Source organism: Carassius carassius, chromosome 7 (genome assembly GCF_963082965.1).
Source record: "Carassius carassius chromosome 7, fCarCar2.1, whole genome shotgun sequence".
Lineage (NCBI taxonomy): Eukaryota > Metazoa > Chordata > Actinopteri > Cypriniformes > Cyprinidae > Carassius > Carassius carassius.
Genome location: NC_081761.1, coordinates 37,847,408 through 37,874,559, shown reverse-complemented (window position 1 = coordinate 37,874,559; position 27,152 = coordinate 37,847,408). Strand labels below are relative to the sequence as shown.

The following is a 27,152-nucleotide window of genomic DNA, read 5'->3' as shown; positions in this document are numbered from 1 at the left end:
TCCACCACAATGTTGACGTCAAATGATGTTGATGTAAATGATGTAAATTGATCCTGCTCTGCTGAGATCTTCAGAGATTTAATGTCTCAATCATCAGTTATTTCATTATTTCATGAAGATTATTTTATTTTCTTGATTTTAGGACAAACACAGTGTCTGGAAATTACATTGAAATAACATGAGTCTAAATCTAATGCATCCTGAGAGTGTTGATTTGGTCCAGAAACAGTATAAATGATGTCTAAATGAACCTTAAATGATGTTGAAATATTTCCGCTGGCCACTTTTGAACTAGTTTTTAACCTTGTAAGGAGGTTCTGTGAACGTCTAAATCAGACGTACAGAAGACGTCAAAAAAAGACGTCATAAAAACTTTCATTCTGGCTCCTCAGTGGACATCTTTTCAACGTCTGCAAAGACATAAAAAGACGTCCACTGGACGTAACTTTGCACAGTGGGTAAGTTCACAAATTATGATGATGATGATGCATTTTATTTATAATGCGCTTTTCTCCAACCCAAAGCGCTACACAGTATAGTAAACATAATATAAGATAATTAAACAATACATTAAAAACAGGAAAATCAGACAAAAAAAAAAAATCTAAATAAGATACACTTCAAAGACAATAAGCATTTTTAAAAAGATGGGTCCTTAGAGACCTCTTAAAGCAGTCCAGAGTTGTAGAATTTTTTATCGCAAATGGAAGCTTATTCCACAACCGCGGAGCGGTAACCGTAAAGGAGCGACCACCCATCGACTTTAATTTGAATGTGGGCTGCTGTAGAGCATAAGAGTCAGATGAGCGGAGAGAACGATTTGGAATGTAAGGAACAACTAGATCACAAAGGTATTCCGGTGCTATCCCATGAATGGCTTTATATGTTAAAATCAAGATTTTAAAATCGATACGTGCCGTTACTGGAAGCCAATGGAGTTCATAAAGAACAGGGGAAATATGCTGCTGAACAGTTGTGTGTGTTAGTACACGTGCGGCCGAGTTTTGGATATACTGTAATTTCTTAATATGTTTATCAGGGAGACCAGAGTATAGTGCATTGCAGTAATCTAGTCTCGACGTGATAAATGCATGGATGAGCTTTTCTTCATCTGGCAGGGATATAAAAGGTCGAATTCTTGCAATATTTTTTAGATGAAAAAAAGCTGATTTTGAAACCAATTTGATATGGGCATCAAAAGACAAATGTGAATCAAAAATAACACCTAAATTTCGCACCTGTGATGCTGGGGCCAGTAGATCAGAATCAGTGATCAGATTTTGACAGTTAAACTTGTGCAAGGCTGCCGGCATACCAACAAGTAGAAATTCTGTTTTTGATTCATTAAGTTTAAGATAATTGGCATGCATCCATAACTTAATTTCTTCCATACATGCGCTCAGAGCTGTGATTGCAAGATTAGGATCAGGGAGAGTGTTAACATAGATCTGCGTGTCATCAGCATAACAATGAAACCTCAGACCGTATTTTCTGATAATGTCACCAAGTGGGAGCATATAAATGCTGAACAAAGTCGGCCCAAGCACTGACCCCTGCGGGACACCCTGCTGAACTAATGTGGCCTCAGATTTATGTTTCCCCATGCAAACATACTGAAAACGGTCTGCTAAATAGGACTCAAACCATTTGAACACAACACCAGAGATGCCTAACAACACACGCAACCTGTTAAGAAGGATAATATGACATATAGTGTCAAAAGCTGCACTAATGTCTAGCAGGACTAGAATGCTGCAAGCATCAGTGTCAGCAGAAACAAGTAGGTCGTTGGTGACCCTTACAAGTGCAGTCTCAGTGCTGTGTCCAGATCTGAAACCAGACTGAAATGGTTCCAATAAGTTGTTATTGGACAGATATTGCCGTAACTGACCAACAACAACTCGTTCAAGAACCTTTGCCACAAAGGGCAGGTTCGCAATAGGCCTGTAGTTAGCTAAATTTTGAACATCACAGCCCGTTTTTTTTAGAACAGGTGTGATAGCGGCCACCTTAAGGGCCGGAGGAACCTGGCCAGTGGCTAAGGAGTTGTTAATAATTACAGTGATGGAAGAGCAGACATGTGATAAACACTTTTTTAGAACCTCAGTAGGCAAGGGGTCAAGAAGGCACGTGGTTGAACTCATAGTCATGATCAATTTAAAAACATTGTCTACATTGACAGTAGTAAAGTTCGAAAGGGCAGTAGAAGGTAGTTTTTTTGAGTAAGACTCACTAGTCAGCAAAGGAGAGTCAAAAGAGATGGAGCTATAAATACTCTGAACTTTCTCTGTAAAATATTTGTTAAAATTATTACACATCTCATCTGAAGGGCAGACACTTTTCTTTTGAGATTTGAGAAGGCTATCAATTGTCTTAAATAACGTCCTAGGATTAGCAGCACCTTTATTGATAACATGAGAGTAATATGCCTCTCTGCTAGTCTTCAAAGCAAGATGATACTGCAGCTGGTGTTGTTCAAACATTAATTTGTGAACGGTGAGGCCTGATTTTTTTATGCAACCACTCAATCTTCCTTCCTTCAGCTTTAAGTGCACGCAGATCATTTGTGTACCAGGGAGACGACTTGGAAAAAGATACAACTCGTTCTTTCACTGGTGCAACAACATTAAGAATTGAGGAAAGTGCAGAGTTGTAACAGTCAATAGAGCCAATCACAGGAAGCTCCGCAACAAGGTTGGAAATCCTTTCAGGGTCAATATTCTTAATATTTCTAAAGGATATGACACGCTGTTTAGAAGACTGCAGGGAGGCAGAGATGGTAAATTCACTTGTCAGTAACTTATGATCACTAAAGTTAACTTCATCCTTTGAAAGCTGATCTATACCAACACCCACAGAACATAATAGGTCCAATGTATGTCCCGATTTATGAGTTGAAAAGTCAACATGTTGAATGAAGTTAAAACACTCTGACACATGCAGGAAGGCCGCTGCAGAGGAACAGTTTGGACTGTCAACATGAATATTCATGTCCCCTATTAGCAGCATGACTGGACAAATAGGACTTAGCAGAGTCAATAATTCTGCAAGTTCAGAAAAGAACCTCGCATGAGCCTTAGGTGGGCGATAGATTAAAACAACTAGTACTGGTGAAGTGCAGTTAACTTTGATAGTCAAACATTCAAAAGATGACACAGCAGGTATTGTTACTTCTGCAATAGACAAATCAGATCTGTATAGAATAGCAAGACCACCATCTTTACCAGTGAGTCTAGGTCTGTCAATGTAGGTGAATCCAGGTGGTTTGGCTAAATTAAGATTGTAAAAGTCATTTGGTTGCTGCCATGTCTCACAGAGACAGAGAAAATCAAGTTTTCTGTCCAATATTATATCGTGAAGCAGTGCGGCTTTCTTGTTCATTGAACGCACATTTAATTGAGCGAGTCTAATTTTAGACCTTGCGTTCTTTACGCGATTCTGCAACGTTTTCTGAGGAAAATGTAAGTTAGATGAACAGATGCCACGTGAGTTCAGAAGACTTGAACGCCTAAATGAGGAGTGAAGTACATTTATTCCAGCAGGTGAAGGATAGAGACATCGGCGGGAGCCACGATGCAAATATCTTGGCCGATGCAAAAGTTTGAATGATCGCAAAGTTTTAATAATACAGGCGCTGGTAGGCAGATGATGATCCAATGAAAAAAGCTCAGAATGTGAGTACCTTATCATGTTGGAGCTCCACAATCCTGACTCCAGTGCTCCACAGGATCCAGTCACAGCACAGACCATCAGTGAAAAGAATGCAGCAAAAGGAAACAGCATGCCCACATCCAATGGAATCCTGATAAAATTGTGAAGATCGCAACACTCTGAGTCGTGGGAGCTTTCCGGCAACCAGAACGCAGAGGCTGCAGGAGCAACAGACCGCCGGCGAATCCACACACGCAGACACACACCGACCCCAGACCAGAGACGACACAGCCTCCAGCCCCGTCCAGGCGCCGCACCCGGCACCCGCCACCCGCCACCCGAAACAAAAAGAACGCCGAGGAACCACCCCAGAAGCGACCAGCAATCCAAGCCCAACAGGAACCCCACACCCAAATGCCGAGACGAGAGGTAGGCCTAATAGGCTATTAAATCATTTAAAAAGTTGGTAGCAAAATAAAATAAAACAAATTTTAAAATAACAAATAACTAAAACACATGGGTTGAGAAGCGGCATCCAGCTGAGCCAGCGTCCTCTCACACCCCGGCAAATAACCTAATAGAGTTGTTTTTGTGTTTGTCTAATTCTATTTTTTATTATAAGATGGGGAAACAATTGCATAAATGTGATGCATTGTTTAATTTGGTTTAGTATATAAGCATACATTAAACATGATTCAAATAAATGTTATTTAACTTTTTTAATTATCCTGATTTAGTTATCTTAATTATTATGCAATTTATACAATAAACTTTATGTATTTTAAATAAATAAACTTTTTATTATTAATTAAGAATAATTACACTTTACATAAACTAATTACATAAACCCTGAGGATTATGCATTTAAAATAAATAGGTTTTATTATCCTAATGAAAATAAATCGTATACAGTTTATTTGGTAGATTTGTGTTAAAATTATGAAAAAAATATAAATGGGAATTTGTTATGTAATAAAATTACATAAATCTTAAATTTTGGGTGAAATATTTCTGTGAGTGAGGTCTTAAATCCAGTGTAAAGAACAGCAACACAAAAATAGCAGCTCAGTGAAGGAGACATACAAGCTTAGGCTACATGGTAAATCCTTAATAAATAAATAAATAAATAAATAAATAACTTACCACAAAACAGGAGATTTAAAGAAGTGACAGCTTTAAAACCTTGAAATTGCGTGTCCTCGTTTCACCCTCTTTCACTTTCGTTTCTAGTTAGTCACGTGTTCCTTCGCAGTAGATCTAAACACTCTCGCGCTCCTCTAGTGGCGCGGAGCATCATCACACTCAAGTGAGATCACTCTAGTGCTGCTGTGATGTAGGTGACAGCCCAGTATTGAACAAAAAACCCCTTTAAACCATCACAGAAAATGTTATTGCTTTCCACTACAAATACCATTCATTTTTAACCATTTAAACCATCATTTAAAAATTGTTCGGTGGTGTGTTTTGGGACATATTCCATTAGGATTTATTGTTTTTAAAAATTAAGCCACCAATAGAAGATGAGAACCACAGGACCCAATACAGTTTCCATTAAAACCAATACAAGTCCAATTATAAACAGTAAAACCAATAAAAATTTTGTAATGGTTTCTATTTTTTTTCTGGTAGAATTAATCAATTTATTTTGATTTGAATAAAAACACATTTTAGTTTACCTGACAAAAATGTTTTTACAAAACCCAAACACAGGAAAAAATAAACACACACACATATGTATAGACACTTTCATAGGGCGCAGGCTCCTGGCCCTATCTTCCAGTCTGTGTTTGTTTATTAGACAGGCTATGGCACTGTCTACAAAAGCAGTTAACGTTCAAGTGATAACTAGACTGAAGTTGGGCTCAGGTGGTTGTGCTGTGGGGTGTGTTGCCCATACACTTATTTATTTGTGGCGCTCACAGTATCAGTGATTTTCCAAAAGGCTTCGTTGATTAAACATGAGCACGTACTGCAAAAATCAAAATGAGGCGCGGGTGATTTTATATCACTGCATTTCTGAAGGAAGACTATCTTTAATTAGTCTATTAAATTTTCTATATAATTTTCATTTAATCTTTCATGTTATATGCCTGATAAAGCAGTGTTTGTGAGCTCAGCGCTGTTTTGTGTACAGTAGTTACTGTTTCTCCAGCTTTAAAGCACCTCCTGCTGGCAGAGAATGAATTTGCATGTACAGTACATCAGATTTATGCAGCAAACATATTTAGTTTGTTATCAATAATAATCTACTCAAGAGGTACTACTTAGCTGTTGTTACTGATTCTATTTGGAAGTCTACCGGAAGTTAAGTTAGGACCACAAATGCGTGCATGCGCAGTAATGTTTGTTTATGTTGTTGCCACTGAAACCGTCTATATACAGAACAGTGTAAGCATGTGACAAATGCCAAAGTACCAACAAAACAAAATCAAACAAACAGATAAAACAATTTCAGTGTTGTAGAAGATTATCTTATTTATATCATGATAATTTCAATCAGTAAAAGGTGATTTAATATGAATAGTACAATAGTGTACGTTGTACAGGAATATAAAACAGTGAAATAACAGTTCCTGACAATCCAGTGCGATGAAACTGAGTCTATGGATCCTAAGAAACAGTGACATCATCTTCAGTAGCTTTAATAAGAACACACTAAATTAATGCATTAATTAAAGAGTCCAGCAGAGCTAAGAATGCTTCTACAGACCTTCACATTGACTCACTGAAGTCTCTCACACACAGCAGATGATAGCTTATAATGAAAATGTGAAAAAAAATCCACATGACAAACAGGATTCAAATATGAAGATTCAAATGTTTCAACAGGTGTTTCTTGCCATATTATTTTAGTGTATAGTCTTAATTATGAACACACTGGTTTGAACCGCAAACTGCAGTTTGTTATTCTTCTTTTTATTTCCCAACAGCAGATATTGAACCAGAAAAGTCTCGCACATTCACAGAAAACGGCTTTATTTTGCATTGAATAATATGTATACCTGGCAATACAAGTTATCTTACAATGTGATTATATGTTATAATGTAACTAGTCAACTACTTATCTCACAATGAAATAGTCACAATTCCAAACTCACAATTATTTATTTATTTATTTTATGAAAATTTTATTTTTTTATGAAATGTAATAGACACTCCTAACAATTAAATTTGTGGTTTCTCACAAGAGGTTGTTACATTGGACAGAGAAACACTGAAGAATCACGATAAACCAGAAACCCAGCATACAGGGGTTCAGTGAATGTGGTGTTGAACGTGTGTAAGTGTGTAAGTGTGTGTGTGCCTGTGTGTGTGTTAGAGACACTGTAGAATGACAGAGTGCCAGCCGACACATCCAGATACACTCCTACTCTTGTAGATGGTGAAGGGCGAGGAATGTTTGTGCTCTTATTATTGTGCCAGACAGAGTAAATTGTATCACAACAGTAAATATTCCAGGACTTTTCATTGAATCCAAACCGACAGTCACTCCCACCTTTCCGCTTGATTCCTTTATATGCCACTGCTACATGACCCCATCCGGTCCACTCAACCTCCCAGTAACAGCGTCCAGTCAAACTCTCTCTACACAGAACCTGCTCACAGTTCTCAAACCTGTCTGGATGATCAGGATGTGGCTGTTTCTCTCTCTCACACTTTGTTTTCTTGTTCCCTGCAGACAGAGAGAGACAAGTGTGTGCTGTGTTTGGATCCAGTGTGAGATCACATGCATCTGGGGAAAACATAACAGAAAGACAGATTAGAACATCTATGATGTATTAAATATTCATTGGTGTATTTGTGTGTGCATAAGTACTTACATTTTCGCAGCCCTCTTGTGATCCTGAAATTTTCTCCATGGTCCAATCTAAACAAAGACAATGAAAACAATAAGTACATACACAACCAAATAATAAAGGAGAATAAATTCTGCATTTGAAAAAAGAAACACAAGAACTACAACTGAATTTAAGCACAACCTTGGATGAAATCAACTGGAAGAAAAAAAACTGTGCCACCATATTTGTGGTGAGTATTTGCTTCAGTTGAGCTCTTGAGCCTTTAATCAGTTGCTATAAACTTGCTTGTAAGCAATTGCATTGTTGTTGATTGTCACCATTGTAGAGATCCATATGCTGGTTCTTGATATCCGTCTGTGTCTAAATAGCAAGCACTGGAGTTCGGATTTAAATTCAAACTCTGTACATATTAGAATTCCAGAACACGTGGAAAAAAACATTATTTGAGATGTAATTATACAAACTCATTGTGATTGTATTTTGTTCATATATCACAGATCTCTCTTCTCCTCAACAGCACATGCAGAGCTACAGAGAGAGATCTGACACAATAATTAAAGGGTCAAGAACCCAACTAACTCAAACACTGATCTCCATGATGGTGGCGTCATTTTAACCAACAAAACATCAACATCCGATCTTCTGTAGTTCTCAATAATAGCAGGTGTTAATCATTAATGCACAATCATCATTTAGTTAGTTACTTAATTATCTCACTAACTTTTACTCTTTGAGGACTTGGGATTTGACTCAAGATTAGTCTGTGACTTGGAAGGAATGACTTGTTTCCCCTCCGATGAAATCAGCTGCTGACTTCATGAGTGGAACAAAAATATGGCAGGACTTTTACTCTTTGGCCCCTGGATTACCCACCTCTGTAAAATAGACAGATGCCCCATACCATTTGTCCAACATCCAGGTTTGGCTAACAAGTCATAGGGTCCCAAACGTGTTTGAGCTACTTGTGACAACAGGATGAATGAGAGAGAAAAGGAGCAGACTTTATGGAAGTGATAAACATATTTGCTCATCCATTTTAGACATATCTGCATCTCGGCACAGCCTTCCAAAACACCCCAGGATCAAGTTGGAGTATTATAGAAGTTCAGAGGATTTGACAGCACATTATTTTCTAAATGAGGACCAATGTAATGCAGGGTTCTTGAAGAAACTTTTGTTGACAAATGAAGCTGTGCTAGCTGTATTAGGTATGGCAGCAGTCATATCACAAAGTGTATTAAAGCAATTTAAAAAAATAATAATTCATGAATAAGTAGTTTTAGTAAATGGAAAATTCCACTTTGCAAAGGATTTAAAAAAAATGTCTTGATTTTCCTTTAGATTTACAACCTTTAAAATGTAAAATCACAGTCCTCATGCCTCACAAATATTTCTTAGAAGACTGCCCTTTGTTGACCCCCTCACACAAACAAAACACACACAAGTCATCAATGTCCCACATACTTGAGCATCTGCAGTGAGCAGTTTTTATCCTCATATCTGTGTTTGAGTAGCTGGACTCCTGATGGTCCTGGGTGATTGTAGCTCAGGTCCAGCTCTCTCAGGTGTGAGGGGTTTGAACTCAGTGCTGAAGACAAATAACCACAGCCTTCCTCTGTCACCATACAGCCTGACAACCTACAAAGAGAGAATGTTTGAAATCTCATTCATTTACTTTGTCCTTTTGGAATTTGACAACTGTTCACTATATATTCATATGATATAAAAGAGATATGCTTGGACATTTTGTACTGCACAATTTCTTATTTTGTGTTTCACAGAAATAAAGTAATCACACAGGTTTGGAACATGTAGGTGATTCATTTACACAATTTTAAGTTTGGGAAAAAATCATTGCTCTAAATTACCTGTGACTTGTGGGATACTCCTTCCCAAAATGAAAATTTTGTCATTAATCAGTTACCCCATCTCATTCCAAACAAGTAAAAGCTTCGTTCGTCTTTGGATACCAATTTAAGATATTTTGGATGAAAACTGGGATGCTTGAGACTGTCCCATAGACTGCCAAATAAATAAGAGTGTCAAGGTCCAGGAAAGTATGAAAAGCATCATCAGAATACTCCATCTGCCATCAGTGATTTAACCGTTATGTTATGATGCGACGAGAATGCTTTTTGTACAGAAAGAAAATGAAAATAACTTTATTCAACAAATCCTCTCCTTGTGTCTCCTCACATCAGCGTAGCACCATTTTGGCAATTCTGAGCAGTACGCTCTTCTGTGTCAGTCTTGCCTTAAGAAAACTTTTTTTTTTTTTTTTTTTTTACGTAGCTTTGGTTTGAAGGAAAACAGTGCATCAGCGCAGCACGGCTGACAAAGAAGAGTGTACGCTTCCTTTCATACTTTCCTAGACTTTGACACTGTTATTTACTTGGCAGTCTATGGGGAAGTCTCAAGTAGGGTTGTGCCGTTAGATGATAGTATTGTGTATCGACAATAGTCAGACATACCGACGATAGCAGATGTCTCAGTCGATAGTCAAGACGATATTAGGTTCATATTAATGTATTAAATTATAATAATAAGTATTCTTTTTATTTTTATTGGGCGGCCTATTATAATTTGGTTATCAAACTGCCCAGCTATTTCACTTCAGCACCGCATTTCACACACACACACACACAAACACAAACACACACACACACGTAATAAGGATTACAGCCTGTAGCCAGTGAATGAGTCTCCATCCACAAACAGACGCACATCGTCTGCAGATATAAGGTATTTCATTTCACTTTAACAAGTAATCTGAATGGCCTATATATATGTGCAATATTTTAAACGAGCCCTCACTAACTGAGTTTAATGTCACAGTTATGTCAGAATGCATCTCATTCTTGTTTCTGTGGCGATGCGTCGGGCTCGTCATGAGGCGCGCGGTCCGGAGCGCTGTATCACTGATGCAATAGTTCAATTCAACTTTACTCCAAATATATGAACTTACCTGTTTTGAATACTTTAGATTTAACGTATTCATTTATGTCCAATATTAATGTTAAACTGTTGGACCTTTAATTAAATCTTCTATTGATTTTCACAGTTGACTGATTTTGCAGAACATTTACACTGATAACTTCCGTGCGGCAGAACGCGCAATATGACAGTTGCGTCCGACTATGTATGAACTAACTGTTTTAAATACAGTATTTTTATATTTAACGTTAGTTTATCAGTATGTCTAAAAGTATATTTTTTGATTATTGGTGATTCCGTAGGCTCTCTCTTGCGCACCTGCACAGTTTAAAACACCAAACAGCCTAGTTATGCTATGACAAGAACGAAGAGTCTCACTCTTTCTCCACACATGCACAATAATATTGTGTATCGTCGATCTCACAGGCTGACAATATGATGATTTGAAAAATGACCCGATATCGCCCAGCACTAGTCTCAAGCCTTCCAGTTCTCATCCAAAATATCTTAAATTGTGTTCCAAAGACGAACGAAGCTTTGGAACGACATGGGAGAAAGTGTTTAATGACAAAATATTAATTTTGCAGTGGAGTATCCCTTTAAGTGTACCTAATGAATGTTTTGTATTCTAAATTTGCTTCAAAAACTTTACTTAAGTATTAACACCCTGTTTTTTTTGTTTGTTTTTTTTTTGTTTTTTTTTACTTATAACCTTTTTCTTCTTACTTTTTTTTCTCTCTCTCTCATTCATAATAAACTTAACTCATTATATCAGCCTAGACTTACTTTGGGTTAAAAGCACTTACAGTATGGTCCACAGACTGTATTTTTAACTGTCCTGATTTATGAATTTCCAGAAGGTAGAGTCTCAAACATAGGATCACAGTAAACATTATGTGTTGAGAAATCTTTCTGGCAATAATTGAATCCTACCATCAGCCTATACGAGAGTGATGGGGAGCAATTAACATCTCAACTGTTGCCCTTATCAAGGGAAAATTAATGGAATCTTAAAATCTTTAAATCTTTAAAAGGAAATCTTTGAAAGGAAAGCAGATTAATCATTACAATATATTAGACATGGACAAATCTATCAGGGATAAGACACAAAACAATATTACTACTAGAAACCTCAGTATCTGCAGCTGGCAGTTTGGACTCTTCAGTCCATCCGAGAGCAGCTCCACTCCTGAATCCTGCAGGTCATTGTTACTCAGATCCAGCTGTCTCAGGACACAGTTTGAGGCTTGTAGAGCTGATGACAAACTCTTACAACTCTGAGCAGTGATATTACAGCCTGCCAGACTATGGGACAAAATATATAATCAAATAAGATGTTACTTAAGCATTTTCAAACACAATAACATATTTATAATGTTATAATTAATACTCCATGACTGAAGTACACTTGAGCAAGGCACTGAACCCCAAGTTGCTCCCAGCTGCCCTCTGCTCTAGGTGTGTGTTCACTTCTCACTGATGTGTGTGTGCAGTTGGATGTGTTAAATGCAGAGCACCAATTCTGAGTAAGGACTAACATACTTGGCAATGTCACGACTTTCACTTCACTTTCATGTACAATGACTGTAAAAAAATTGTGCTGTTAAATAACAGTAATTTACTGGCAGCAAAGCTGCCAGTAAATTACTCTTAATTTACAACTCTCAACCGTTAATTTACTCAATTTACTTAATTTTTTACAGTGTACCGTATTCCACCATGGAATTGAATCCACTCCCACTGCTTCAAACAGTTCGAGTTTAAAAACTACCATTCATACCATGTTAGTACTGTGAACTTATTTCATTTGAGTCCACTGAGAATAAATATTTCTTAATATAAAACAGCAAACACTTGGGTAATAGTAAAGCAACTAGAAGCATGATTCTTTAATCAAATCACTGCAGTTCATTGTCAGCTATAGCACACATGCATGTGCAGAAATACTAAACACAGTGATCAACACTGTATCAGCAACTCCACATTCACTGTGTTTATATACAGCCGCAAAAGATCAGTGTTTGTGTCTCATCAATGACTAAAGCACAGACTCTACTCTCCAGCTCAATGGTGAACCACAAAACTACATTAAACTAAAAGATCTCTCTTGTGCAACCACACATTAATACAGTCGAGTTCAGTCCTGTTTTTCCTTGACTTAATGTCAAAAAACTGTAGAAAAACAGTTATTTACTGGCAACCATTAATTTACAACAACATACTGTATACTTCTACAGTTTGTTGCTGTAAATTAATTAATTAGTGTAAAATTATATTTCTTCTTCATCTTAAATCTTTACCCCTTTAAACCCCACAACAAAATCTTAAGTTTTAAATGAACACTTATAAAGTGTGGACACTACAGAGTGTTAGAGTAACACTGAATCAGTGAAGTTAATGAGATAATTATGTGATTAATTGATGATTGAGAATTAGTGATGAACAGCTGCTATTAACAAACAGAATCACTGAAGGAAAGAGAAACACAAGAACTACTACAACTGACTTCAGCCAGAGCCTTAGATGAAATCAACTTAAAAGAATTAAGCATATCTCTCAAGATCTGATTAAACAACTTCTAAAACAGCATCACCAGCTTCACATTACTAACTAGACTTTTCAGCACCATTTTTTTTTTTTTGTTTTTTTTTTGCCTGCTGTAACAATGTATCTTTGGAACTTGTTATAACAAAACTGTCAGCATTAAAAAAAAGAATAATCTATTATTGTTGTTTATAGATCGAAAATAACTAACATTCTCTTATTTCTGATCACATCCCATGTCCCTTCTTTTGTTGAATATTGATTTACTAGAGAAAGAGAAGAGAAAGAAAAGAAAGAAGAAAAAAAAAAACCTTTGTTGAAATTGAGACAGACACATTATGAATCAGCGTATGAATCACAACAATGGTGACAATCCACAAAATAAACAGATAAGTTCTGAACATCACAAAACATGCTACTAAAACTTAAGACAAAAGCAAAAATACCAGCACATAGTAATTGGCCAATTCAGGGGCATAATTTATTCATGCTGCAATGCACGCTCTGAGTCATGGGTGGGTTTTATCCTGTGCTGGTACCCAGCATGCATTGCATCATGATCCTTTTGATTGTTACCATTGTTGTAATTTATATGCTGAATTTTGATGTCTATATTTGAGTGTTACTCATACTAAATTCAACATATTTAAACCAAACTGTTCTCATATCTTTATGTTCTGATTATCACACCACCATTCAACATTATAGAATAAATAAAGAAAATAAACAAAAAAAAAATATGTGTAACTCTCATAACTGAACTCCAAATGAATCCAGCAACATTTTAAGACAGTTTAGTAGATTATGGCTATTAAAAACAACCAAAACCACTTGTTCACCAACATAAATGTTGCCTTAGTAGATGTATCTTAAAAAGACAAAAATAGCCAAACATAGTCAATCAAAAAAAAACAATGTTCAAAAGTCAAGGGTGAGGAGGCCAACTAAAGCAAAAAGTGATCTCCACAATGGTAATGTCAAACAAAATAAAACATCATCACCATCTAAATCACTGTAACTCTCAATAAGATCTTTTGATCTCTGATCTGACAGAAATAAAGTCAGTCTGGTTAGTAATGTGTGAAGCTGGTAAAGCTGTTTTGTTGATTGTTTAAATCTTCAGTTGATTTCATCTAAGGCTGTTGCTGAAGTCAGTTGTAGTTCTTGTGTGTGTCTTGTTTCTCATTTCTTCAGTGATTCTGCTCGTTAACAGCAGCTGTTCATCAGCGTCTGAATTCACACAGTTATCGTCAGGTGGACTATATTAGTAAACACATGTAGGGAATAGTGAATGAGGGTGTAGGGTGTGATTTGAAACACAACCGCTGAGTGTCGACTTTGAACGTTGTTAATTTACGATATATAGCAGCAGGCTACCTTCTCGAAAATGATGAATACTACACAGAATGCGCTGTTTTAAAGAAAAACAGCATGTTAATGTCAAAATTTGGCCGATTTTTTTTTTACAGTGATATTTAACAGTGAAACAATGTACTGCAAAAAAATCTGGAAGTGGAAGGTGGTTGAGAATTTCAACACTCACAGAGCTTTTCGGCAGTTGATCACAGCTGGTATGAGTCTTCTTCTCCCTTCGTCTGATGTGTTGTATTTCATGAGGTCCAGCTCATCCAGCGGCTCCTCTGACATCTGAAGCATGTAGGAGATTGTTGAGCAGTGAGCAGGAGAGAGTTTCTTCTCTGGGTGTTTGTCTGATTTCACAAACTCCTGAATCTCTCTGGACAGAGTCTGATCTTTCACTTCCAGCAGACAGAGGAACAGATTGATGGATCTTTCAGTGGAGAGTCCATGTCCATCTTTGATCTTCTCTTTAATGTACTGTGTGGTTCTCCTGATGCTCTCTGAGCTGTTCTCTGTGTGTGTCAGTAGATCCTGTAAGAGTCTCTGATTGGACTCCAGTGAGACGCCCAGCAGGAACCGCAGGAACAGATCCAGACGTCCATTCTCACTCTCAATGGCTTTATCTACTGCTCTTTTATGCAAATTGTGCAGTGAATCTAAACATGCTTCTGTATTGCTGCTTATGTGAAAGTAAAACACATAGAAAGCAGCAAGAAACTCCTGAACGCTCAGATGAATGAAGCTGTAGACTTTCCTCTGATGAATCACAGATTCCTCCTTAAAGATCTCAGTGCAAATCCCAAAATACACTGAAGCAACAGTGATGTCTATGCCGCTCTCAATCAGGTCCTCCTCATAGAACATCACATTGCCCTTCATCAGCTGTTTGAAAGCCACTTCAGCAAGTTTCACAATCACTTCTCTGTTGGACTGCAGGAGTTTCTCTGGATCTCTCTCTTCATACTTCTGCTTCCTCATGTTGATCTGAATCAGCAGGAAGAGGATGTACATTTCAGTCAGAGTTTGAGGGATTTCTGCTCTCAGATCGTCTTCCAGGAGCTTCTGAAGCACAGTGGATGACATCCAGCAGAAGACGGGGATGTGGCACATGATGTGGAGGCTTCTTGCTCTTCTGATGTGTGAGATGATTCTGCTGGATTGATGCTCATCACTGATTCTCTTCCTGAAATATTCCTCCTTCTGAGGCTCAGTGAATCCCTGAATTTCTGTCAGACGGTGGATGTATTCGGAGGGGATCTGATTGGCTGCTGCTGGTCTGGAGGTGATCCAGATGAGAGCAGAGGGAAGCAGCTCTCCTTTCATGAGGTTTGACATCAACACAGCCACTGATGAAGTCTCAGTCACATCACAAACTTTCTGAGAATCTGAAAACATCAGTGTGATTCTGCTTTCATCCAGACCATCAAAGATGAACACAACTTTACACTCCTCATAAATCTGTGAGTCCAGATCTTGAAGTTCAGGATGAAAGTCCAGCAGAAGTCTGTGAAGACTGTACTGATGATCTCGGATCAAGTTCAGCTCTCGAAATGGAAGCACAAACATGAAATCTACATCCTGATTGGCTTTTCCCTCGGCCCAGTCCAGAATGAACTTCTGCACAGAGACAGTTTTTCCGATTCCAGCGATGCCTTTAGTAAGAACAGTCTTGATCTGCTCTTTCTCCTCACATCCTGCTTCAGCTGAGGCTTTAAAGATGTCATTGCAGCAGATTGCAGTGTCTTGTGAGTGTTTTGTTCTGGCTGTTTTCTCTATCTGTAAAACCTCATGTTCTTCATTCACTCCTTCTCTCTCTCCCTCTATGATGTAGAGCTGTGTGTAGATCCTGTTCAGGAGGGTTACATTCTCTTGGAGTTTTATTCCCTCAAATAATCTCTCATATTTGTTCTTCATTCTGGTTTTGTGCTGGTCTTTGACTCTTAGTAGGTCTTCAGTTTCCAGTGTGTGTTTCTGCCAGACGACTTCAGCTTTGTCCTGCCTGATGTGGGTCTGATAGTGGGATGTAGTGGATGACACACATATGCTCAGCTCATCTATCTTCTTACTGCTAAAATGAAAAAAAAAAATATAAGTAAAATTACAATGTCAGTAGAAGACCATCAGAAATAAATGTGTTCCTGTGTATATGTTTTTGTACGCACTTATTTGTTTGCATATGTTGCATATTCTGTTTTTGCAGAACATTTACATTTATTTGAACTTATTAAATTATTCAATTAATTAAATATGCAACTATGTGTTTATACTAACAGAGGGTGAGAGGTCACAATTGCATCACTGAGTCTAGGGGGATGCTCCATGGACCTGCTACTCTTCAGAGACACCCCGCTGTATTCTGGAGATTCTGATCTCTGTCGCTTCCTTCTGGTGGGCCTGACAGAAGACAAACAAAATTTTTGACAAAAATTTAATTTTAGACAATTTAAAAGACAATTTAAAAGAGACGATAGTGTATTAATAGGCTTCAGTGAAGAGTTAATGTAACAGATGAGTCTTTAAATGTTATTTTACAAGGGTAGGCCAAAAACCTTGTTTATATGTCCACTAAATGAGGAACAAGGTTAATTTGACGGTTAAGGAAAATATTTATGGTCTCTCTATGAATGTCATTAAGTTCTACTCACTTACTGACTGCAGGCTTCTGGGTTGCACTGCAAGTTACTTTGGATAAAAGCATTTACTAAATGAAAAATGGTTAGTGTCTTACCTTGGCTCAGAAGTCATTTTTTGCATCAATTAATGCAGGTGTTTGCTCCAAGGATCTGTTATTCCTCACAGATACACCACAAGCTTCTGGAGAGTTTGATCTCTGTTTCTTACACTTGGGAATACTAACAAAAACCAGACAAACAAAAAGTAATTTTAGACCAGCCTTAGCATGCTCTATTAAAATCAGTGGTGGAATGTAACGAAGTATTTGTACTTCGTTACTGTACTTAAGAAAATTTTTACGTATCTATACTTTACTTAAGTAAAAAAAATAATGCATACTTATACTTTTACTCAAGTAGATTTTTCAGCAATTATCTGTACTTTGTACTCCACTACATTATTAAAATGTGTGTCGTTACATCCTTCCGAATCATTCATAAAAAAAATTTTGGTCGACTGACGTTTTGGCATTGCTGGCCAATGCACATTGAAACAGATCGGAGATATGATTGGTCAAAGAACTCACGCTCAGCGCGCGTTTTGAAACAACACAAGCGGAACTAAAGTAAGTCAAAGAAAAGGACACGGTGGACACCAAATATCAAACATGGACGAAGAGCCAACAACGTCGATTGAGCTTGAGCCTGTGCCCTGCAGCTCTGATTCTGAGAGACATCCCTGGCCTTATTTAAGCAAGTTATTTGAATTTAAAGGTTCAAAGAATGACTCCTGGCATTTTCAATGTGTCAAGTGCCTACCTCAACGCAAAGAACTGTTGGCGTTTAAAAACCCCCCTTCAAATTTGAAGAAACATATAGAGGTAAGACACGCAATGCTAGTTATTAATATTTAAGTTACAAACTTGCTATGACATGGTGCTATGACTGTTATAGAAAAACGGATGTCAACATAACAAAAATATCACACCAGTATAATATTTGTTTGACGTAAGTTAGTGGTACCCTAAGGGCAACTTTTTTAGCTGGTTATTAGCACAGCAGGGAAGATAGCTTGCTAGTACGTTACATTTTTGGAGATGAGCAAACTACTGCTATATTTGTACATTCGTAGTTGGCTAAAAAAGCTGTTTGTTTTGACTCGATGAAAAAATGTTCAAACTTTTTATACGGCGTCGGCCCCTAGCTTCTTTACCATTCAACATTGGGTATTTAGTTGACATTCACAAGTAAGCATGCAGGCAAAACAATATCTTGGTTTGATTCGATTGTGAACAATTTTGCACTATGACAGTTGTTTTTCGTCAATATCATGACATTTTTTAGAATTTGCAAACATATATATATATATATATATATATATATATATATATATATATATATATATATATATATATATATATATATATATATATATATATATAAATATATATATATATATATATATATATATACAGTACAGGCCAAAAGTTTGGACACAGTACTATTTTTAATGTTTTTGACAGAAGTTCCTTCTGCTCATCAAGCCTGCATTTATTTGATCAAAAATACAGAAAAAAATGTAATATTGTGATATATTATTACAATTTAAAATAATTGGTTTTCAATTTATTATACTTAAAATTATCATTTATTTCGGTGATGCAAAGCTGAATTTTCAGGATCATTACTTCAGTCTATCAAATGATCCTTTAGAAATCATTCTAATATGATGATTCATTATCAAAGTTGGAAAAAGTTCTGCTGCTTGATATTTTTTCATAACCTGTGATACTTTTTTAGGATACTTTGATGAATAAAAGAAAGAAAAAGAAAAAAAGAAAAAGAAGCAAATGTTTTCAAGATAGAAATCTTTTATAACAATATACACTACTGGTCAGTAATTTGGGGTCAGTAATTTTTTTCTTTATTTTTTTTTTTAAATAAATCAATAATTTTATTCAGCAAGGATGTGTTAAATTGATAAAAAGTGATAAAAAATTATATTTATATTTAAAAAAAATTTTTTTTATTTTGAATGAATGCAGTTCTTTTTAACCTTTTATTTATCAAATATATTAGCCAGCAGAACTGTTTCCAACACTCATAATAAATCAGAATATTAGAATGATTTCTAAATGATCATGTGATAGACTGATGTTACATGTGACACTGAAGGCTGGAAGAATGATGCTGAAAATTCAGCTTTGCATCACCGAAATAAATGATAATTTAAAAGTATAATAAATTGAAAACCAATTATTTTAAAATGTAATAATATATCACAATATTACATTTTTTCTGTATTTTTGATCAAATAAATGCAGGCTTGATGAGCAGAAGAAACTTTCTTTCAAAAACATTAAAAATAGTAATGTCCAAACTTTTGGCTTGTACTATATATATTTAGCAATTTAGCGCGAAAGTATATGCGAATATCAAACCAATTTTACCCGTGTGATATGCTTGGTTGTAAGTGTCAGTAGCTTGTCTTTTTTAGTCTAAAGATGTAATCACGTTGGTTTCGCGTTTCAGTGCCCCATACACTGTGGTTTTGTATTAACGTAAATGTAAAAATCTTGTAACTTTAGGGTCCAAACTCTTAGTTTAACATGGCAAATAGAGTAGTTTTTGCTTGTGTGGTATTTAAATGTTGCCAGTCATAACAAAGTAATATGCTAGTAAGATGTAAGGTTAGTGTTTGCACTTGCACTTAACTAGTAGTGGTTTAGATTAATTCTTGAACCCTTAAAAAATATTTTACATTATGTTGTGAGATTTATTTTGGTTGTAGATTGACTATATTACTAAATACTAATATTACTACTGCTAAACGTGTATTAATTCTGTTGTCACTATCTTTTATAGAGAAAGCACATACCACTTCTGAAGGAGTACTTGGCAGCAACTTCTTCTAAAAAGAAGGGGACATTGTTTGCTGATGGAGGATCTTTAATAAAGCAGCGAAAACTTGTGGACATCAAAGCATCTCAGAAGACCATAGACCTTGCAGTGGTTAACTTTATTGTCCAGGGTTTGCACCCTTTTGGAGTAGTAGAACAGACTAGGTTTGTTGATTTAATACATTGTACTCAACCTGATTACACAGTCATGTCACGTACAACATTGAGAGAGAGAATTGATAAGTGCACAAAGCAAATGAAAGAAAAATTGAAGAATGCAATGCAGACTGTTAAGTATATCGCCACGACTACAGACTGTTGGACAGATCATAGGCAAAGTTTCATTGGGGTTACTGCCCACTGGATAGAGCCAGATACCCTAGAAAGAAAGTCTGTGGCTCTGGCTTGTAAAAGGCTGAAAGGGACACATTCTTATGATATGTTAGCCCGTGCACTTAATGATATTCACAGTGAGTATAACATCCGTGAAAAAATTGTTTTTTTTGAGACACCACAACAGATGATGTCTCAAACTTTATTAAGGCCTTCCGAGTTTATGCATGTGAAGATGAAGGAAGTTCAACTGAAGATGAGAGTAAAGGTGTGAAAGACAGAGGGTGTTGAAGTGGAAGCTTTGATGGAGGAAGAAGATGAGTGTTCTGAATATCAGCTTCCAAAGCATCACCGTTGTGCCTGTCATATTCTGAATTTGATCTCAACCGTAGATGCTAGAAAAGCTGAATCAAATGCAGAGGTGGGTAGTAACGAGTTACATTTACTTCGTTACATTTACTTGAGTAATTTTTTGGGGTAACTAATACTTTTCGGAGTATATTTAAAGATGGGTACTTTATACTCTTACTTGAGTAAATTTTTGGGGAAAAATCTGTACTTTTACTTCGTTACTGTGAGCGACGCTCCTCTCGTTCCTTTATCTTAATGCAATAAATGTTATAAATGCTTCAGTTTATTCCAAACGCGCCGTCTACTTTTCTCTGGGCAATGAGCGATGCCCATTCGCGAATGATTCATTCTTTTGAGTCAATTCTGTTCAAAGGCTTGATCAAACCAATTGGCAAACGAGTGAATTGGTTCATGAATCAGTTTGAATGAGTCGTTCAGTTCCCTGCCGCACGCGCTCAGCGTCTGAAGTGGTTCACTCGGAGTTGTAACGTTTAAGAACATCAGCAGCGTTGAAAACGTGGCTGGAACTGCACTGAATTGAAAGCAAATCTGCAAAGGCTATTATTTGCTTGCGGTGGAGATCCTTATTAGATGAACACCGCGTGTGCTGTCTACTGTTTAACAGGTAATAACTTGGGCTACATTCGATTACAGTACACGATACCACTGTGACATTAGTTTGTTGTACGTGTGTGGCTTATAAGAGGGGAGTCAAGTTGAATGCAGCTTCCAAAAGACAAAAAATAGCCGATTAAGATTTTATTAATTTTAATACAATCACACCTGTGCGAGTAGGCTACGTTTAGCAAGACATAACATCAGCTGCTAAATTCAGATCTGTGATTGCTGGCTGGCGCTGAGCCAGAGATAGATGTGTTTTTACAGCGCTGCACATTATAACCAATCACACATGATTCTTTTGAGCTTATTAAAGCATTGGCCAATCAGAGGTGTTCCGATGAGTCATCGCTGAAATGCCGGTGCTTCCTTCACTCGCTCGCTGACTGAATACCTCTTTCTGGCGAATTCTCTCGTCAGAAACAACAAAGTGCAGATGTGTGTACGAATCTTTAATTAAGATATTGATTTCACAGTGTTAACAGTTTCAGTGATTTTAATGGGAGTTTCTGAGAGTGATTGACATCTAGACTGTCAGTGAAAATGATCTTTAATAATGTAAATGTTATTTGCTCTCTTTCTGAACAATGAAAGATTAGCAATATTTATATCGCATTAACTTTCAATGTTAAATACACATTTAATATAAAGTCAGTCGTATTAAAAATATGTTATGGCATGACACCTATATCTGTTACTGTTTACAGACATGGTTTTATAATAAATTACATAAATTGGAGTAAAGGCTGATGAAATATATACATTTATACACACACACACACATACATTACATACATTTTATCTATATATCTAAATAAAAATAGGCTCAGTATATATGACCCAAAGTAACTAGTAACTAACTACTTGAGTAGATTTTTTATCCGATACTCTTTTACTCTTACTCAAGTAACTATTCAAGACTAGTATTTTTACTTTTACTTGAGTAAATATTTCTAGAAGTACTTTTACTTTTACTTGAGTACAGTTTTTGGGTACTCTACCCACCTCTGATCAAATGTTATGTACAAGAAGATATCTCGTGCAGCATTTGTCAAGTGCTCAGCTCTTTGGAATAAGAGTGCACGGTCATCTACAGCTGCAGAGGTTATTGAGAGGGAGTGCAAGCTGCAATTGATCCGTCCAGTTGAGACCAGGTGGAACTCTCTCTTCCTTGCAGTTGAGCGAATACTGAGGATAATTAGGGAAAGTGGAGAAGGAGCAGTCAGAGCAGTGACCATTGCACTTAAAGTCCCAATGTAAGTTTTTCATGGAGCAGATACGTAGTTGTGATGTGGTAGGCTATTGATTGTGTGAAATAATGTTGTTTACTAATGATTTACTCCATTTAATTGAACTGCAATAGTGTAGCCTATGCTTATCATGCTGACATTATGCATGTTCTCACATGGTGTTTTACAGGTTCAGCCCTGCAGAACTTGCTTTCTTGTCTGACTATGCATCAACCATGAACCCAGTCTCTAAGGCACTCAACATATTGCAGGGAGAGGTGGATGTCCACATGGGATGGCTGGTACCCACTATAACGCTCCTAACTGTGAAGCTGGACCACCTCCAAACTTCATCCAAGTTCTACCAGCCACTGATCTCTGCTCTTCAGGAAGGAATACAGCAGCGGTTTGGAAAAATGATGAATGACCCAGAACTCATATCTGCTGCAATTTTACTTCCTAAGTTTTGCACATCATGGACAAGCAATGAAAACTTGCTAAAGTTGGGTAAGTCATTTAAATAATTTCTTTGTCAAGCATTCATTTGTTATTAGAATAATGGGTAGTGGTTCATTTTAACCAATATATGTTATTTTCAAAGCTAACTGGTATTTTAAAAGGCTAGACAGAAATACTCTTCATTCATGTTTGGATTTTTTTTTTGTGCAGGCATGGACTACATCAAGACACACATGGAGGAAGAGCCAGCCTTATCATCACCTGGTAGCCATTCTGGATCTGAGGAGGAATACTTTTTTGGCCTTATGAAGGGAAATGTCCACGAAACCACAAAACAGTTGGATGCCTATCTGGCCAACACTTCTACCTCAATGGACATACTCAAGTCAGTGCCCACAGTTTTTAATTTGTCCCTGAAGCTCAACACACCATTGCCCGCATCAGCAGCATGCAAACGAATGTTTAGCACAGCAGGGCACATTCTTTCTGCAAAAAGAGGCAGGCTAGGATCAAAAAGCTTTGAGAACCAAATTTTGTTGAAATTTAACAAAAACTATTGGTAATGCTATGCGGAACCAAATACATTATTAGGGCTCTAATACTCTCATGTTCTATAGGGGCATTTTGCCCTTTTGACCTTTGATTGCCTGGCCAAAATTTTTATTTGAAGGTCTTTTGTTTTTAAGTTTCTTATCGTAACATCTGCCTTTATATTGACTTCATTGATTTTCACATAGGTTCTGTTTTTTTTTTGTCCTGTTAATGTTAGGTTGATCAGAGATCTAAATAGCAATATTGCTTGCATGTTTTAAGAGAAGCACTCACCCTTGTCAAATTTAGTTTGGTGCTTATTTTTTTCTCATTCTAATGTGTTATACATTATTAGCCTAATGCTTTTGGATTTTCTGTAATCAATGGAGTATAAGCCTCAAATGCAGTTTTAGCTACATTTTCCCCATGCAGGCCAAGGTAAAGGACTAAAGCAACTGTTGTTGAGCACAATAAACTGGTCATACAAATTTGATTAAAGTGTTCAGAATAACACTCACCTGTGTACTTTTGAGTTGTTTTTACTGCTCTTAATAGTATAGTAAAAATAAAATAAATTGTATGTCATAATTGGCTTAGCTTAATTATTATTTAATGAGTAATAAGTAAATAACCAGATTTTTACAGTGTCAGTATTGCACAACAACTCTTTCCAGTACACAATAGATATTGTTTGTGATTGTTACAATTGAACAGCCCAGACATTGAGACAACTGATTGTACTTTTACTTAAAAAAATACTTTAAAGTAAATTTAAAAGTATGTACTTATGACTTTTACTTAAGTAAGATGTTGATGTAGTAATTATACTTTTACTTAAGTATATATTTTGCAGGGTAGTTGTACTTTTACTTAAGTACTAAACTTCCTCCACCACTGATAAAAATCCATAGGCTACTGCCATAAAAGGTTCAGAGGAATAAAGTGAATATTATACACACTTTTTCTGTAGTGTCACCCTAGGAAATTACTTTTCCGATAATAACAATCTGTCCATAGAGCACACACACAGTATTACTGCTAAGGTTCAGAACAATAAAAAGCAAATTCGATACAGTGCAGCTCATTGGATCCAGAAAAGCGGAACCAAATTGCTAGATGCTAGCCATTTCTGGTCAGTCTTTCAGTGTGGCTGTTTCGTTTACAATGTTTTTACAGGTTTATGTCGAACACAACAGTTTAGTATTTAAAATGTTTGTGTGGTCATTTTAGATGGAGTGGAAGTGCAGTATTCAACGCAGCTTTTGTACTCTTGTCGACTTATTGAACAACAGAAAGTGAAATCAGGCTGTGTCACCTTCCGCGTTTTCATAAGAGAATAAACAAGCATACGTTCACTGTGCACATACAACAGTAAACTCTGTACATTAAAAAATGTACTGGTAGAATAGTAAAATAGTAATTTTAACTCGTTTTCGTCGAACGTTCGTTGTCACAGAATCCAGGATATAGGCTAAATGGAGTTATACAAGACGACTTTGATACCAGAATAATTACCCAACCGGCACTTCAACATTGAAGGTCGGCCATGTGCCGGCTGGGCATGTACATATTTGTATAAATATTTAAATTTATATAAAAAAGTTGATTACATATTAAATGTTAACATATAGATCTAACAATTAGTCGTTCATCACACAATAAAAGCATGAAAAAATACAAATGTTTATATTAATGATCAAACGAGTTTTGCCGTTCATGTTTTCAGATGAAGTTTCAAGAGACTTTTATTCTATTCAAGCCACACTGTCATATGTTCATTTAAAACTTCAAATGATCAAATATTATATCAATTTACATTAAACACTGATGATATGATGCATTAGATGCTCGATGATATTAAATTAGTGTTGATTATGTATCTCACGTAAACACACAGCACATGCTAATAATAAACATCAAAACCAGAAGAAAACTGTTTCTCTTACCGATAATATAACGAACACTTTCATTATCCAAAGATCAAACTGTGAGTTTGAGAGAAAACAAGAACAAACTGCTGAAACAAGCTCAATACACTTCAGCCAAACCTTACGTGTTTTACTTTAGAGAAATAAGGAAATGCAGGTCATGACGTCACATGACAAGTGGGATGGGCGGAGTTTGCTATGAAGATACTTTCTGTTTCAGTAGAAATGCAGTGAAAATTAGATCTAACAGTCATGGCCGTAGCCAGGCTTTGAAAATTAGCGAGGTCCAGGGGGTTTCTATAATAACCCCCTTATTATAGAATTGTGCTATAATAACCCCTATAAATAGAACTAATTATATACACTAACTCTTGAAAAGAGACAGAAATATAGATGTTTTTGGAGGGATGCTCATTTTTAAATCATGCCCTATTTATTGCATCAAAGTTTGTTAATACTATATTTATGGGGCGGATAATTTTTCAGTTGTTAAGCTTGCTGCAGACGGTAAACCGTGTGTTCTTAATATTTTGATCATGCAGCTAAATCCGCCTTCTGATGAAATGTTTTCTCCCTTTTCAAATTTCAAATCATATCAGAAAAGCATTTGTATTAATGAAAATTAATTAAATAAGCAAAAGGTTAAGGCTAGGTGCAGGGAGGTCTTTATTGTCCCAAAAAACGTGGCATCCATTAAATTAGACTGAATAAGTTATTATTTCATACTGTTTCATAATGTACTACAATACTGATATGCAGATAATTGGCACTATTTGCAGTAAGTAGTATAAATAGCAGAAAATCCTGCTATTATAAATAGTATAAATAGAATCTATAGATATTTGCACTTAGTGTAAATAGCAGCTGCCTTTTTGGATAACTGTCAAAGTAATGCTGGCGATGCAATATTGCCAGATGTTGCTATTAAAATAAACAAAACCCATAAATAAATAAATAAATAAATAAATAAATAAATAAATAAAATAAAATAAACATAAATTATTCAAAATTTTGGAATAATTGGATTATAATTAGATTAGAAAATAAGACAAGATAAAGTTATAAAGTGACCCTAAACCGCAACTTCCTACTTTATTAACTTTCTAAAGTGTTACATTTAGTGGAAAAACATATCAAAAAACGCTTATAATAGTTGTTTTTTCTCCTCTCTTTCCTAATGTTATGCTGTATCTCTTCTTCCCCTGTTCTACTGTATTCCGTTGCCTATTGCAATGACAATAAAGTTGAATCTAATTTACAGTCTACTGCGACGAGTACTTGCTCAGACTTGCGGTAGCATTAACAGGACTACACACAATATTTCCCTGACGACTGGGGAGCAGTTGGGCATTCAGTTCTTGCTCAAGGGTCTCTCCTCAGTAATGCTATTGAAGGTGGAGGAAAGCGCTGTACATGCACTCACCCCAGCTGCAATTCCTGCCGGTACCAAGACTAGAACCCACAACTTTTGGGTTACGATTCTCAAACCATTAGACCGCGACTGCCCCCAAGAGATGCAATTTTGTAGGCAGAACAATAAATACAAGTGTGTGAGCATGTGTTGCACTACAATGATGAAGACAGCCAGGAAATCCATGTACCCCTGGTGGAGGTGTACTCATGTGTACTGCTGTACATTACACGAGAAGGCAAACAGTGGGTAGTATGATCAACAAGGACATCGAAAAAGGCTGAACACATATCATTTACAGTATAAATGTATAAATATATATATATATAAATATATAAATATATATATATATATATATATAATATTTTTTTATACATATAATGGTGGTTACATCAGCCCCACTAGAGAAATTTGACACAGGCTTCTGGGACACACTTTATCAGTGTTTAACAGTGACTCTATTGGTGTCAGTTTACCTTGTGATGGCAGAGA

At 36.3% G+C, this 27,152-nt stretch overlaps 1 protein-coding gene across 6 annotated transcripts in view; it reads right to left on the bottom strand.

The window, feature by feature from the left end:
• Positions 1 to 5,519: 5,519 nt before the first annotated feature.
• The window catches only part of LOC132144150 (NACHT, LRR and PYD domains-containing protein 3-like), a 159,244-nt gene continuing 137,611 nt past the window's right edge, over positions 5,520 to 27,152 (bottom strand). For 4 of the 6 annotated variants that reach the window (XM_059554907.1, XM_059554906.1, XM_059554908.1 and 1 more), the window contains one exon: positions 5,520 to 7,384. In XM_059554907.1, the coding sequence (XP_059410890.1) occupies positions 6,846 to 7,384 (539 nt within the window). In that variant the 3' untranslated portion in view covers positions 5,520 to 6,845. Of the gene's footprint in view, positions 7,385 to 7,472; positions 7,520 to 8,915; positions 9,090 to 11,516; positions 11,691 to 14,472; positions 16,357 to 16,559; positions 16,683 to 17,016; positions 17,193 to 24,216; positions 24,430 to 27,152 lie in introns of those variants that run through there. The other 2 variants (XM_059554909.1, XM_059554905.1) reach the window with 2 other exon arrangements.